This window comes from Eleutherodactylus coqui, chromosome 6, assembly GCF_035609145.1.
Source record: "Eleutherodactylus coqui strain aEleCoq1 chromosome 6, aEleCoq1.hap1, whole genome shotgun sequence".
Taxonomy (NCBI): Eukaryota; Metazoa; Chordata; class Amphibia; order Anura; family Eleutherodactylidae; genus Eleutherodactylus; species Eleutherodactylus coqui.
In genome coordinates, this window is record NC_089842.1 from 71,605,743 (window position 1) to 71,622,544 (window position 16,802).

General features: G+C 45.0%; 1 protein-coding gene across 2 annotated transcripts in view; it reads right to left on the bottom strand.

Annotated features, from left to right (window-relative positions):
* The window catches only part of ALG9 (ALG9 alpha-1,2-mannosyltransferase), a 119,931-nt gene that overhangs the window by 14,407 nt on the left and 88,722 nt on the right, over positions 1–16,802 (bottom strand). For both annotated transcript variants that reach the window (XM_066606970.1, XM_066606969.1), the window contains exon 14: positions 13,335–13,462. In XM_066606970.1, coding sequence (XP_066463067.1) covers positions 13,335–13,462 — 128 coding nt within the window. The remainder of the gene's footprint in view (positions 1–13,334; positions 13,463–16,802) is intronic.

The following is a 16,802-nucleotide window of genomic DNA, read 5'->3' on the forward strand; positions in this document are numbered from 1 at the left end:
TGACAAGTGATTAATGAAGCATAGGCCGTCTGCAGACATGTGTCTTATGCTTTAGTGCTGATGGGGCTATGAGTAACACGCACAACATATACCGTGTACGGATATCACTGACTGATGTCACCGCACCATACCTCAAATGCTTTTTCACTCAGCTGCCACACACGCTTAATACAAGAGTGGTCTATAGAACCATTCCCGGTACCAGGTTACATAACCCCCACTCTCAGGACCGGAGGGTCGTTGTAACTGCACTGACACTGCGCACCAGCCCCCTACCCTGCTATATTCGACTTTCCATTTAGAAAGCATCGATTAAACATTCTTGATTAGGATAGAGGATTTATCGATTTGTTGTTTTCTATAGTGGGGCATGCATCCAAATAATGCACAATAGATAGGAAGGTTGTGGACAGTACAATACGGGAACTGTATATATTAAGTAGTACATAGACTCATGGCCACGGGAAATGTAAAACATGGTTGTACTGGATGCATTTTAAGTTCAAGGGGCCTCTGGGGATTGGCACTCATTCAATACCCATGTGTTAAACTTTTCAGTTTATTGACAATGATGCCCTAGCATTGAGCTGAAGCTATAAAAGTCATCATCAAAGTAGAGTTGAAGTGCACTAATGATTCGGGGGCGCTGCTGCGGGACGTACTTCACACGGTTTTTACAGCTCAATTTTCCCTGTTAGCGGCTCTCTCTGGTTGATTAAACTTGGCGGTACAGACCGTACGTGTCAGCTTCAGTTTGCTTTACACTATTAGGGTGGTAATGGGTTATTAGTCTGAGCAACAAAGGGTAATTGTGGATTGAATGCGGAAGATTTCATTAATATCGTGACAGCTACATGGTAGGATGCACGGAGGTGATCAGATAGCAAAGCCACCGGAAATCTGCAAGCCTCATCTATTGATAGCGACACAATCACTTCCAACTAAAACAATTAATGTTATCTTGATTTTAGCATTGCGTGTAGAGGGACCATGGGTAGACAGGAAAAGAAATGCTGCAGATTTTTCATGTAGATTTGTACCAGAAAAGTCACAGAGGAATTCAGTAGCGGAAAAGTAGATAAGACTTTAAGAAAGATCAGCCACAACAGGTCTAAGAAAAATGGAATAATACCTCTGCTGCGCCACCTGTTGGATGGCAGCAATCCTGCAAATCAATGTCAGATCCTTTAAACAAGTCTTTATAATAATGACTGGGAATTGGCCACAAGCCAGAAAACCATACACAGACAGCTGTTTCGGGGTTTTTGCCCCTCATCAGTGTGTAGTACTTTTCTGGCTTGGCTATGAGATGCCAATGATGTGGCTCAGGAATGGTATCATATCTCATTAAGGAGAGCACCTAGGTATGTGGAGACACCTGGGAGGTGAGTGAGGAGACTTCTAAGGCCGTGCATGCTCCTCTGGGAGATATATGTAAATAAGGAAGATGGAACAATATCTCTGCAGCGCCACCTATTGGATGGCAGCATTCCTGCAAATCACTCACCTCATAGGGGCCTCATCACACACCTACCCGCCCTTTAAATTTCTGGCACGGAAATTAACCTGCAATGCGGATTATTAAATCCACAGCAGGTCAATTCCTGTCACGTACTGTTCAAAGATTTGTTGTGCATCTTTAAAGAATACGGGATAACTTGCTGATCAGTGGGGGTCTCACCGATCCGTATACAGAGGAAGGGGGTCCTGTGTCCCCTGTCCTCCTCATTGTGGGCTTACTGCACCACCTGCAATAAGCAAGAGACTGATTCAAGTGGTGGTCTGCAAGCGTGCTGATGCTCCGTTAATATTCAATGGGGTTGCCGAAGATAGCTGAGTGGCAAGCGCTTGGACATTTCTGTCAGCCCCACTGTAATCAATGAAGTGGGGGCCACACGTTTGCCAACACGCCATTTAGTCTCACGTCACAGCAAGGGGTGACCCTGCAGTAACAGGCAAAGATGGACACAGGATCTCAGTTCTCGAGATTGGTGAGGGACCCAATCAATCAGCAAATTATCCCATATCAGCTACATATTCCAGTATTTTCACAAATGCTCACTTCAAATCCTTTCGAGATATGCAATACTTAAACTGGCCATCTGAAGGCGTATGGCGAAACACATCTCTCCTCCAACCGCTGCATAAGCATATACTCTCAGATGTGCGGAACATACACTGAATGACCACCTTATTAGAGTCACCAACCCTTCCACCATTGGAGCTTCCCAGCATGGAAATTAGACCCGTAACCCCGGAGTGCAGCATAAAATCAAGCACGCTTTCTGTTGATCAGGGTCAATGTAAATCCACATTAAAATAGGAAAATAGAACAATCCATGTGATTGAGCCCCTCCGTGCTAAAGAACAATTAATTATCCCATTCAGACAGGTTAGTGGGAGCACCAGCGTTGTTTTGGGCTGCAATTTACTTGACTGTGCACCACCTGTTCATCAGAATGATTCTTGACATCCTCTTCTGACCCCTTTTCTCTACATGTGAGATTGATTCTAAATGTGGATTGTACACTGCAGCCAGGGTCATGGGTCTAATTTGCATAGAATGAAGCTCCAATCCTGAAAAACTCTAATAAAGCAGCCATTCATTGAAGTTTCCAGTTAGTAGCCATATCAGACAACAGGGAGGCTGACTATAGTAATGAATCACTGGGAAACCTGATAGTCAGTCCAGAAAAAAAAAAAATCTATCTGCCCCGTTGACCAGTAGTTCCTCATATGTAACTCCAGGTCCAAGAACCTCCATAAATATCTATGTCCATGAATACAATGATGAGCTCTTGTATAGGCTGCACACAAGTGCTGGTTTAAAAATACGTTCTAGCTGAAAGTGTCAATGCAACAGCATATTGTGCTCAATGATTTCCTGTCATGTTACCCTTGCTTTGAAGTGTAGACATAGGGAGGTCACAGCGTACGAGGCTGCAGCAGCTATGAAGATGGTCTCATAGGGACAGGTTACCAGAAGCAAATCCAAAGGAGAAGTAAATTAAGACAGATGAATGGCAACTTCAAGTGCAGAACAGGATTTGGAAGTATAGCAATTAGGCCGACGTTTTCAAGGTCCCCATAAATATGAACCATGGAGCGTAAAGGTAGACCACCTGCTGTAAACTGCTCGGCCAAAGCCCTTTACCAATCCTCTGCCGATCCACAATATTGCTAGCATGGGGACGAATGATAGTCAACCCACAACTGTGGACATGATGTATTAGTGACACTTCCATAGAGTCTCACGGTCTCCTATATATTGTGGTTGACTTTCTTCGCAATAATGAACTGGATGTTTACAATAACTTGTTTTTTTAATTAAATTTTCAAGTTATAAAAAATTAAAAAAACATGTAGAAAGTGTCAACTCTTATTTCTTATATTTTAGTAATGTTTCATAATAAAGGACTATAAGAAGCCCTGCGGCTCACCCGCTCCCGGCGTCTCCTCTCTGCGTCGGCTGCCGCCTAGCCGGCGCATGCTCAGAGAGGAGCGGCCCGTCACCACTGATATTTCTGTTCAGGCCTCTGCGAGACCCGCACAGGAATCGAGCATGCTGAGATTTGTTTTCCCGCGTGTGTTTTCACGTGGCGAAATCACGTCCGTCTGCCTAGGATTGTGTTATCTAATGCAATCCTAAGGCAGCGGGCACGGACGGAAATTCTGTGGGAAATCCCGCCACGGAATTTCCGCCCGGGGAGAGGGGTATGGAGACACTTGGGGGGTGAGTGGGTCAGGGGATGGCATCGTCTCTTCCCAAGGAGAGCACCCAGAAGGGGTATTATTCCCAATCATTGTTTTGCAGACTTGGTAAAAAGTCATATATTGATTTGAAGGAATGCTGCCATCCAAGAGGTGGTGCTGCAGAGGTATTGTTTCATCTTCCTTATTTGCAGGTCTGAAGGAGAGATAACACAGGCCTGTGACCCCCTTACACCAATTTAGAGATCATTAAACTGTCACATTCCGTACCAGTGGACTAATTAAGTATTTACTTCTCTGCTCAGCTTGTCTGGTATTGTTTTAAGTGCAAATTGGTCTCGCTATGACTGTGCCTTTTCATATCTGGCCATTTGTACAGATCTGTTCCATTATGACTGAGGAAAGACCCTGAGAGGTCCGAAAGCTTGCTGTAACATCATGTATTTTTGCTAGCCATTAAAAGGTATCATATCTACAAGATGACTTGGTTTCTGTTACTGAGAACAATCACACATTCCTCTACTGGCTAACGCGGTACCAGAGCTTTTTTTCCCATATGTCCACATAAAAGCCTCTTCACAGGGTTGATGATGGCATGACAGTTCGTTTGCCTAACTATTGGCCTAAGTGAATGTGCCCACAACAAACCGAAGAATGATCAGCTTGCTCATCAGCTGATCAGATCTTTAACGTGGCCCTAAAAACGATTGCTCGACAGTCAGGACATGAGCTGCCAATCAATGCACCCTTTAAGGGGAAGAACAATCATTTTAGGCTACGCTCACATGGCAAAATCAGCTGTGAAGTCTGCCTGTAGAACAACAGAAGAAATCTATGACTATTCTGCTGCCGATCCACATTCGGATTTAGCCCTGACAATGGGCAAAATTTGCACGTGGAATTCCAACGCATTTACGCATAAAGAAGCGACGTGACACTTCTTGATGGGGATCCGTGCAAAAATGCAGTGGAATTCCGCATATGGATTCTTCCCACTGACAGAGCTAAATCTGTGTGCAGAAACGCGGCAGAAAATTTTGAGGCGGGAACATAGCTTTAACGATTGTTTGTCCCGATAGTCGGGATCCTCTGCGCAAGTAAATAACAGTAACAGTAGGCGATTGGCACAGAACGGGCAGAGAATTGGCCCACGTAACAGAGCCTTAAAAAGTCTAATCAGCCGACGAATGAGCATTTGCTTGTTCATCAGCTGAGTGCAGGCATGGACAAATAAACGTTTACGTGACTATCCGTGCCTGATGCGTGTGTGAAGGGGCCTTTAATGCATTGTGTTGCTGAGTTCGGAGACAGCAGAGGTTATTGAAACTCTGTTCATTAGCATTGTACAGTCATTTAAGGAATTTGCGGAATCCACATCAAATCAACCCTGTTTAAGCCTAAAAACACAACTGCAGTTATATGAGGTGACTTGACTATTTGGTCAATTAGGAGAACATAAATCAGTTAATCCAGACCCTTATTATGCAACCAACATTACAGGCCTGTTGCAGTTCATTACTCTCCTGGAACAAATCAAACTCGGACTGTTTAACCCTTTCCTATCCAATTTGTGTGCTGGTTTTCCTAGGGGGCTTACTTTTTTTTTTGCTGTTATAAAACAGCGCTATCTGCTGGCTAAAGCCAGTACTACATGAGGTGACACATTGAATAGGCTCTGACAGCAGAGAGGCTGGCAATATACAGTAAGAGAACCCCGACGGACGTCTTCCAACATCGGAGTTGTACAGCCTTAAATCATAATGTCTTCGGACGTCAGACAGTGGATTGGAAAGGGTTAAAGAGCAACTCTGATGAAACTTTTTAACGTTTCCCCAGAATGCAAATGCCACATCTCTGGGCAGTTATTTACTTATCGGCTAGTTCAGTCTACAGGCCAGTCTCCAGACATGACTTATGCTGAATCCTACAGCAGACTGGAGTTCACTGTCTTTATTCAATACTATGAGATTCACATTGTGGCTCTCACAGGGAAGAATAAAGGAGGTCAATTTTGGCCCAAAGAACAAATGATGTGGAATTCGGCTAGTTATACCACATGTCACGTGGGACAATGGGGTACCGGGTGGAGCAAATGTCTCATCAACAAAGTGATGGAAAAGTAGGTTAATTTTCTAATATGCACTCTTGGACAATAGTAAGCCAAGGAAGAAAATTAAAAGTTTACCCAGAGTGGCTCTTTAACCCCTTGGCAACATCCGCCATACACGTACAGTAGATTTGTATGGAGTTTTTTTGGATCGGGATCAAGAGCAATTAACCATTTAGATGCCACGATCGCTCCCTTTGTCTTATAAATAGGTCATATAAGTCATCAAATGATTGCAAATTTAAGTCCCCTGCGGAGACGTCAAAATGTGCACTAAAGGGCATTTTGGTGTGGATCTGCAGCTTATTTCAAAATTAGAGCGTATGCTGCGGATCTGGACCAAAATCAGTTAATCTATGTCAATATCCACACTGACAGTGCAGATTTTGATGTGGAATGATGCAGATTTTCCACTGCAAAAAATTCACACCAATTTCCACCGTGTGAACGTATCCTAATAAATTTTAAGTATTAAAAAGGTAAAAATATTATAAAGATAAAAATTGCAAAACTTTTCCTAGTATAAGCATAAAAAATGAAAGCAAAAGAATTTAAAAAAAAAATCTGGTGTCAGTATGTCCATAAAGGTCCAATCAATTAAAATAATGCATTGTTTATCTAGTACGGTAAGGAAAAAATGTGCAATGCCAGAATTTTTGGGTCACTCCCATTTCCTTTAAAAAAAATTCTTAAAAAACAATCTAAAAGTCTTGTTTACCCCAAAATGGTACCAATAAAAACCAAAGGTCACTCCACAAGAAAAAAAAAAAAGAGCCTTCCACTTAACTCATGCAAAAATAAAAAGCTATGGTTGTTAGAAAATGGCAACAGAAAGTAATCAAAAAAAGAGCTATATAAATTAGGCATTACCGTAATCGAGCTGGCACAAGGAATAAAATTAGAACATGCCATTTTTTTCGCGCCATGTATACTATAAAAAAGAAATTCAGTACAAATATACGGTACATTAAATGGCACCACTAATAAATACAACTCGTCTCGCAAAACACAAGAGCTCAAATAGCTGAGCTGAAAAATAGAAATGTATTATTATGGCTCTTGGAAGGCAGAAATGAAAAAACAAAAAGGAATAACTGAAAAGTCTCCGGTCTTGAAAGGATTAACATTAAATAGTTTTCTACTTGCTTCCCTCAACATCCCCCCCAAGTCTGAGAGCCGAGTGCCAGAACCTGAACACCAAAGTGTGGGAAGACAGCAGTGACGTCAATGCTGTGCAGCCCACAACGGCAGAGCAGAGGGGGGAAATAAAGTTAGGATTGTCTGAAATGCGTGGAGAAGACAAAAAATCGCGGTGTCCTCGAGGGATTAGCATTGTTTTCAGGGCAGATAGACCTTCATATACTGATTCCACCGCCTGAATGGCTTACACCTCCAAACCTCTGCACATCACTAGATTATAATTCTATGGTCCCATTATTCACAGATGTGGGACCAGTCAGTGCTGGGTGAAACCACTGTTCACTTTGTAGTTCACTTTACGCAAAATGGGGATCCAAAATACTAACTTTTTAGAACCTTCACTTATAAGTCTCTGCCCACTAGGCTCCAGTACTGATTTGGCTTTAAAAAGTGCCAAAATGTTACTGGAAACTATAGCAGCAGCCAGACATAGAAGACTAACTAGTCCTTGATATTCATGAAGTCAGGTTCAGGTTAGCCCCACCCATCACACACTGATTGACAGTTACCTCCCTATTACTGTGCATAGGGAGACAGCTGTCAATCAGTCCAGGGAGTGTGGTGTGAGGCTAACTGCAGTTTATGAACATCTACGCTTGTCTGTTATTAATCAAATACAACTTTCTCCCAAAGTATACATACAACAAACATATTGCTGTAAATCAGCAAGCCTATTATTGTGTTATGCTGCCCTCTGAGACAGCAGCATGGTGACCAATTTCCTTTAAAGGCACATTTCCATCTTGGTCAAACATGTCCATGGTGGTAATATTGGAGATTTGGAGGTGGCTGAGGTCTGCTCTTTCCATAACTCCCATAGAAGTTAATAGGCATTACACAAACAGCTTGGCACATTGTAGAAACAGTGTAGGCTCATTGTGCTATGCTGCTATAGATGTTTCATTAGCAACATATAGAAGCTCATTTGGCTATTTCTTTAAGCCCTGACCACTTCATATAACCTGGGGCACAATTAGTCCACCGTTTGCGAGTCCAAACGGTAAGACCCAGACTTTTTATGCCATATCCTGTGGATATGCTATAAAAGTTGAGTTGAGAATACCCCTTTAACCCTTTGCAATCCAATTTCGGTTTCAGGGTTTCCTAGGGGGTTTTCCCTTTCTGCCATTATACAACGGCGCCATCTGCTGACGTAGATTACCTTGCCGGACGTCTTCCGACATCAGACTTCAATCAGAATGTAGGAAGATGCCAGACAGTGGATTACAAGGGGTTAATGCTGAACAAATAGAAATCTTGCTGACGTATCTGAAGCGTTTTTATTAGAGAGAGTTACATAATGCTCGGAATGCATTAGATCCAGTATGTGATACAATACAAGGAAGTACACAGCGGGGTTTTCAGAAACATGGCACGCATTATTCCGGTCATGAACTTTTTGTCTATTGTACTAAAAAAACGCCCTAGGCTGCAAAAAGGCAAAAAAATGAATGAACGTGGCTAGTTAGCTGTTCATGCGGGTGAATGGTGGAAGCAGAGGAACTGATGGAATCCTTGCTGCTGAAAAGCTGTCCGCCTTGCCTTCCAACCGAAGTGGAGACGTGGGCTTTTACGTCAATGCTGTGTGCCTTAACCTGACAAATGGCAAGAGAACAATGAGGCCCGTGCTGAGCCAAGCTTTTCTTTTTATTTCCATTAGCCCTTGGGATTAGAAAGCAAAAACGAGCGTCTGATCTCTGGAGGGGAGCGTGGAGCTGTCTGCGTATCGGGACGCACATGTGTAATGAATGATAATGCCTTGACCTTGGGACTGTGAATCCTGTCCTCTCCACCTGAGGGGCCGCTAATGACGCACGTGAAGGCGGAAAAAAAATTTAAGATAGAGGGTAGGTGACGGCTTCGATTTTAATAGAGTCTTGGGGGGGGGGGGGGGGACTGTCACTATGACAGTAAAGCATGGCAACTTTCTGCGGCTATCTACACACTTCACAAGAGCAGAGATAAAATACAGGCTCTTTATGAAGAACGCAGGTTTGGCTACGTCAGAAGCAGTGAGCCATGCAGGCTAGATCGCTTTCGGCAGCAGTGGGCTTTTATACCTTGTGTGATGCCTTTACAAAGCGGACGTCAGAGAGGATAACAGGATCCTGCATGATCGTTTCTAGGCACATTGCATTCACAACCTTTATAACCTGACACTTTATAACTTCCCCTTGTGATTTGTTTCTTAACCCCTTAAAGACCAGGGTGTTTTGGTCCTAAAGGACTAGACGCTTTTTAGGGATGTTACCCATGTGGTGGTTTTACAGCCCTATTTTTTTTTTCTTCAGCTACCAAAATTATTTTTGCTGTGTTTTTTTTTCTGTGATATATAGGGCTTTTTAAATATATATTTTCACTGACTTTTTCCCGGGTTTTTAGTTTTATTATATAGGGGTAAAAAGTAAAAAAAAAAAAGATTTTTTTAAAAAATTTATAGTCGTTTATATTGAAAATTAGTATTGTAGGAGTGCAGTACACAGAATGACCCGTAGAGGGCTACAGACAGGCATTCTGATACCTGAGAGAGAACACCTGTGGGTGTGGCAGGAAGTGAGATTAAAAGGAGCAGTTCCTACCACACTCAGGGGACAAGTTGATAGCACAGCATCGTTGAAAGGGCTGCAAGCCTGAGGTCCACTGTAGACCAGTGGAGGCCTAGAGTCTGACTGGGAGGACAACCCTAGACTCATACCCCGTAGTGGGTTATGACAGGGAGGATGATTATAGACTCATACCCTGGTGGAGTTCGGATAAATGAACTGCGTTGTTGATGTTATGGCATTGTGATATGGACTAAATGCTGGCAGGCGCCAGATTTACAAGACACCCCGAGTCTACTGAGCCGTTTTATGTATGTGTGGTGCCCATTCTGGATGGAAAAAAACGGCAATCCGGTAGGCGAGTTACCCCCAACTTGGCACAGTATTTTTACACTAAAATAAAAGTATGGGTTCCTCATTTTGTTTTGATACATAATTTGTATAGTCTTGAATTATAGGGCGCATATGGCAGGGGTTTTGGTTGATGTCGGTGGTGGGTCATAACTTGTAACTTTTTTTACTATGTCCCCCATGACGTCATATAAGACCTCTGGGGCTCATTCACATTTTATTTATTTTTTCTTCAGTTCATACTTTTCCACTGTAGCTGGGGCATCCATAATTGAAGGTTCTAAAAAGTTTGTATTTTAGATCCCCATTTTGGCTAAAGAAAAGTGCATGTAAAAATGTTACCAAAACTACAAAGTGAAGTTTGTATTTTGGGTAAAGTGAACTACAAAGTGAGCAGTGTTTTCATCTAGCACTGACAGGTCGCACATCAGTGAATTGGACCATAGAATTATAATCTAGTGATGTGCAGAGGTTTGCAGGTGTAAGCCATTCAGGCGGTAGAATCAGTATATGAAGGTCTATCTGCTCGTGAGAGTACCCTGAAAACTGTACCTGGCAGCTATGTGATCGCAAGCTTGCATAGTGGAAGTACCGTATTTTTCGCCTTATAAGACGCACCCCCGTTTTAGAGCGGGAAAATAGGGGAAAAAAATAATTACTCACCTCCCCCGGCGTTCTGCGGAGCTGCTGCAGGCTGTCGCTCCCTCCTGGTCCCCGGCAGAGCATTGCTTTCTGGACGCAGGGCTTGAAATCCCCGCCTCCAGAAAGCTAATACTGTGAGTGGCTAACACACGCCGTCAGCCAATCACAGCCATTCAATGACATCATTGAATGGCTGTGATTGGCTGAAGGCGCACGTGTGTTAGCCAATCACAGCCATTCAATGATGTTACTTCACAGTATTAGTTTTCTGGAGGTGGGGATTTCAAGCCCCGCGTCCAGAAAGCAATGCTCTGCTGGGGACCAGGAGGGAGCGACAGCCTGCAGCAGCGCCGCAGAATGCCAGGGAAGGTGAGTAATATTTTTTTTTTTTGACAGGAGAGAAATCTTCTAACTGATCGCACATTTGTTCGTGCGATCGTGAATTTAACGCGCAATAGCGCTAAATAAATCACGTCCGCGCGTTAAATTCGCGATCGCGCTAAAAATGGCGATCGGAACGAATTTTCGGCACATTCGCTTTATAAGACGCAGGAACTCCCCCCCCCCCCCCCCGCTTTGGAGGCGGAAAAAGTGCGTCTTATAAAGCGAAAAATACAGTAATACTTCCACTCTTTCTTTAGTACATAGCGTTCATTGAGTGCTACCGTGTTTCCCCAAAAATAAATCTTACCCTTATTTTTCATGATTTTCGGGGAGGCTTGAAACATAAGCCCTGCCTTGAAAATAAGCCTTAGCTTGACTACATTAAAAAAAAAGGAATACATTATCTAGCAGGCGCAGTCCGGGTCCGTCCCGCTGCTCTCCGTAGCTCTGCAGTACTTCTTCCTCTCCGCAGTACTTCTTCCTCTCCTCGGCCGGAGACAGAAGATCATTTCCTGGTTGCGGCATTCATAAATCCCGCCTCCAGGAAGCGATGGCTCTAATTTGTTCAGCGAGTGCTACTCAGCCAATCAATGCAGCACTCACTGAACCAATGCGACAGCTGTGATTGGTTTCTTTGACTGCTGCATTAATTGGCTGAGCACCAGTCGAAGAACCAATCACAGCTGTCGCGTTGTGGAAGCATTTATAAATTAGCCATTCAATGCCGTGGCTCAGCCAATTCATAAATGCCGCCTCCACAATATGACGGCTGCGATTGGTTCTTTGACCGATTCTCAGCCAATTTATGCAGCAGTCGAAGAACCAATCACAGCTGTCGCGTTGTAGACGCGGCATTTATGACTTGGCCAAACAATGCTGCAGCTCAGCCAATTCATTAATGCCGCCTCCACAACGCGATGATTGTAATTCGTTCTTCGACGGCTGCATTAATTGGCTGAGCATGGGACGAAGAACCAATCACAGTCATCACGTTGTGGAGGCGGCATTTATGAATTGGCCAATCAATGCCGTGGTTTAGCCAATTCATAAATGCCACCTCCAGAACGTGCCTCTTTTTGGGCAAAAATGAATATAAGACAGGGTCTTACTTTCAGGAAACATGGTATGTAGCTAGGAAAGGAAAATCTCTTCTCTCTCTCCTCTGGGTCCTTGGCTGTGTCTGACAGCCAAAGACCTAATCTGCTCCTGCTTGATTGCAGGAGCAGTGGCTTAAATCCAACCCCGAAGTCTGCTATCAGCGGGTTTAAAGCTTAGGACCAAGCTTGTATATTTACTACACTTGGCCCTTAAGGCTGGGTTCACACGGGGCTGATTTGCCACGGAATTTCTGTGCGGAAATTCGCTGCAGCGAATCCACCTGCGGCCGCTAATCCCCAGATTGGCCAGCCATGTGTACAAGATTCCCGGGACGCGGCATGTCCATTTTTTTTTTTCCTGCTGCAGACGCGCTCTCCTCTATGGGAGAGTCGGCCATAACGGAAAAGCGTGCGGCGAAGCCGCTCCAAAACCCGTTGCTTAGTACCGCGGTTTTTGAAGCTGCGCTTTCCCGGCGGAAATCCCAGCTGTTTTCGCTGCAGTAAACCCGCAAGATTTCTGCCGAGAATACGACCCGTGTGACCCCAGCCTAAGGGATTAAAGTGAACACTTAGATACAATTGGTTAACCCTTTCCAATCCACTGTCTGACCTCTGAAGACATTATGATTTAAGGCTGTACAGCTCCGATGTTGGAAGACCTCTATCGGGGTTCTCTTACTGTATATTGCCAGCCTCTCTGCTGTCGGAGCCTATCCAACGTGTCACCTCATGCAGTACTGGCTTTAGCCAGCATATAGCGCCGTTGTATAACGATAGAAAAAGAGTAAGCCCCCTAGGAAAACCAGGATACAAATTGGATTGGAAAGGGTTAAAGCCTATGGTGATCAATTTCTTTATAAGGCATTACCAGGGGTCAGACCTTTTATTTCTGGTGGTGACGGCAGAAATAGTGTAAAGCCAGCTTTAGGAATACTTTAGCCATGCTTCATATTACAGCAGTACTCCGGGTTATTACAAGATGGCACCAAAGGGACTTGAGAAGCATTTTGCTTATAATAAATTTAAAGGGGTTGTCTGGGCTTGTTTTGTCTGGTGACCTGTTCTGACTGCATCTTTAAAGTGCGTTTACACCACAGCATTTCAGAATAAACAATACATTGGCGCATACCGGGTTCATGCTGACCGTGGTTCGGGCAGCATGAACCTTGTGAGAGGTTCCCTTTGGTGGCTGGTTATAAGAGCCCCAACGTATGTCAATATTAGTGTCCATTTCTAATGGTAGAGACCACACGTATTACAGCAAATACTGGTTACCTTGCTTGATACCAATGTTCTTACCTTGAAGCATCCAGGAATGGTTTGTAAGCAATAACTGTCCATTCTTCCTTACTTGAGTACCGCGGCTCCCGTGTTGTTTTAGTGGCAGTATCAAGATCAACCAAATAATGACACTTAGCAACGTCCACCTAGAAGAAAACAGGGATGACTTACTTACATTACACAACAGTGTTAAAGAGACTGTCACCATCTTTCTGCAGCATAACATAGTGACGGCCACACTGATTGCAGTGATATATCTGCTGTGTGTATCTGTGCTGTAGTTTGGGAGAAACTTGCAGTTGCAGCACATACAATGGGGACTACAGGAAGTAGTCCTTGACATTCATGAGCTGCAGCTATCTCCACCCCTTGATTGACTACTCTCTGCCCATTATTGTGCATAGAGACATAGAGTGCCAGTCAGTGGCTAGAGGGTATGGTAGGTGAGGCTAGCTGCAGCTCATGGACATCAAAGACTATACTGTGTGCCGGATAAAGTTGGTGCACTGCTATTAAAAGAGAGTATGCATCCGCACTGAAATAAAGTACGGAATGATGATGCGAGTTATTATTACATTTTCCATGTAGTGTTTGTTGCTGACAGATTCCCTTCAAGATTGTTTTCAGATAGATCATCAGTTGGTATGGATTAAGTGACACCCACTGATCAGATACGGTAGTTGATACCTGCAGTACCAGGAACAACTACAACAAGCAACCACCAGGGCACCATTATTCAGCTGATTGGCCGGGGTGTCCGCAGTTAGGCTCCAATGAGCCTAAGGATAATCCAGTACTAGTGTAATATGTCTCCACTGGAACTATGGGTAGAGATATGGGTTGGCCGATATTAGTGACAGGGAACGGGCAGGTCACGCCCTCAGTTGCGGATTGGCTGCTGCAGTTCACTGCAAATGCAGCACCTGCTTGCACTGTGGAGGGCTGTAGGATTGGCTGCCGCGGTTCACTACAGATGCAGCATCTGCCTGCACTGTGGAGGGCCTGAGAAGTGGCTTAATTCTTGGGGTCAGCTGAGCCAGCAGAGCTGCTTCCCTACTAGGCACACCCACAGAGTGTCGGGACAGAGGAGCCAGCAGAGCAGGGGCCGGAGGAGCTCCTTCCCTACAAGCCACAACCACAGCTTGTCGGGGCGCAGGAGGCAGCAGAGCGGCGGACGGAGTTGCTGCTTCCTTACAAGCCGCAACCTCAGCTTGTCGGAGCGCAGGAGGCAGCAGAGCAGGGGCCGGAGGAGCAACTTCACAAGCCCCAAAAAAAGAGCAGCGACGAGTCAGCTGCAGTGATCCCAGTAAGAAGCTGGCGGAGGTAACTTCTTGTGCGGGTACTACTCCAGCGGCGCCGGCAGCCAATCCACAGCTGCAGGTGTGACCTGACCATTCTCTGTCACTGATCCAGGACAACCTATGTCTCCACCCATAGTTCCGGTGGAGACAAATTACACTAGTACCAGATAAGCCATCAATCCCTGAAAACGATGCCGTGTTATCCTCAGAACGGTTTTTAGTTTATCTGTGAGAACTTTCTAGTAATACACTGCCATTGTTGCACAGTTTTTGCCCTGCAGTACACATTGACAGAAAACAGCAGTGACAGGGACACTTAAATAAAAACCCCATCTGTGAGTGACATTTAACAATATTCCATTGTTTAAATCTACAGAAAAGCATAAATAACTTTGTGAGTAATGACTTATCTTGTTCCACTTTCTTTATACATGTTACATGATGTTTTATTGGCTATTCAGACGGAAAAGTAAAAAAGTAAAAATTCCACTGGGTTTCTGTTACAAAAGCAGTGCGTTGTGGGACTTTCGGATAACCGCTGTAGTGTCAGGCTAATTTTGTACGGGGCAAGTGCGATATATGGCTGTGAATCACTTTTTGCACTCGTCAACATGTGATTTTCCAGGAATGCAAGTTTTATCTCAAAACCGCCCTGCATCACTTCGGGGAAATATCAGCGGAGGATCACATTGCTTTCAATGGGGAGACCTCGCATCGCACGTGGTGCGATGCTGCCGCCGGCCCCATTGAGAGCAATGGGTGATGCAATGGCATGCTCAAAGACAAGACCCCCATTCGAAAGAATGGGGTTCATATTTGTGTGCGATTTGTGAGACTCGTAACGCACGAATCTCGCGTAATTTTCTCGGACGTGTAAAAATCGCCTTAGGGTATTTTCAGATGGCATGTGCAGAACCCACAGCACAAACCTAAGGCTGACCCATACATTTGAAGTCTGTCATATTGCAGAATGGCAAGTGAATTTTTTCCAGCAACATAGATTTCAAATCCAAGCAAAGGAAAATCAGCATCATATGAATATGGCGTAAATTCACAGTGAAATCAACGGGAGGTGGAATGCAACTGGAATCTGCGAGAAAAATACAGAATGTGCACATATCCTCAAAGCTAATACTATACTCACACCATGGGGATATATATTCATACTGACCACCAAGCCTAACAATATTCTATTACTTCCTGTTCTGTAGGGAAAACTTCTCAGCAGTCATCTCATTATCATCTCAGACGGGATTAGAATGAAATAGGACGGGGGGGCGTGGCTAGCCAGCGGCGGGAAAAGAAGCACCAGAGAGAGCTGCTGAACGAGGGCAGTGAAAAACGCTGAAAGCGCCTCACTGACCCGGTCCTGGAGGCCGAAAACAGCGGCGGCAACACCACCAGGGTCCCAGCTACAAAAAGAGACCTCTCGCGGCCCGCTGGCCGAAAGCGCGATTTCGGGGCCTACTCAGCCGGGTGAAGCCCCGGCCTAAAGTTACAGACGCGTCCGGCCGGAAGTGAAGGCCGGCCGCGGAGCGGACGAGCAAGAGCCTGCAGAAGGCCAGCGGAGGCAAGGGCACAGCTGCAGCAGCCCACAGAGCACCCGGAGAAGACCGGGAAGAAAGGTGAGGGGGCTACAACCCCATAAATAGGGGTTATCAAGGGAGAGACCCACGGGAGTGGGAACAGAAGGAAGGAAGCTGAGAGGAGGGAATAGTGAGAACACCACAGCACAACCCCACAAAGAGCCCTCTGAGCCAGATCACAGGGCCTGCACACCACGCTCTCCCCTCACCCTGAAAACAGCATGGCTGCCTGACAACCAGGGGGGCACCCAGCAGTATCTAGAGCCCACAGCAATAACGTGCAGCCAACAGGCCTACAACACAACCCCACCAGAACATTTACGCCTCCCTGCGCACGCCTGGAGGACTACAGAAGTAGTGACAGGGGCAGAAACAGCAGACCCCTGCTAACACATATAAGAAGGCAAGAAAAGTTACACAGAAGCGCAGTACTGCAAAGCAAGACCACCTACACAGACGAAAAAGAAAACTACTGCAACTGCGCAACTGCAGAGTCATTCTATAAGCAGCAGCAGACACAGAAGCAGCAGCAGACGGACACCCGTAATTAAGAATACAAGCATTACCTAACCGGGCCACCCTCACCCGACCACCCCCCA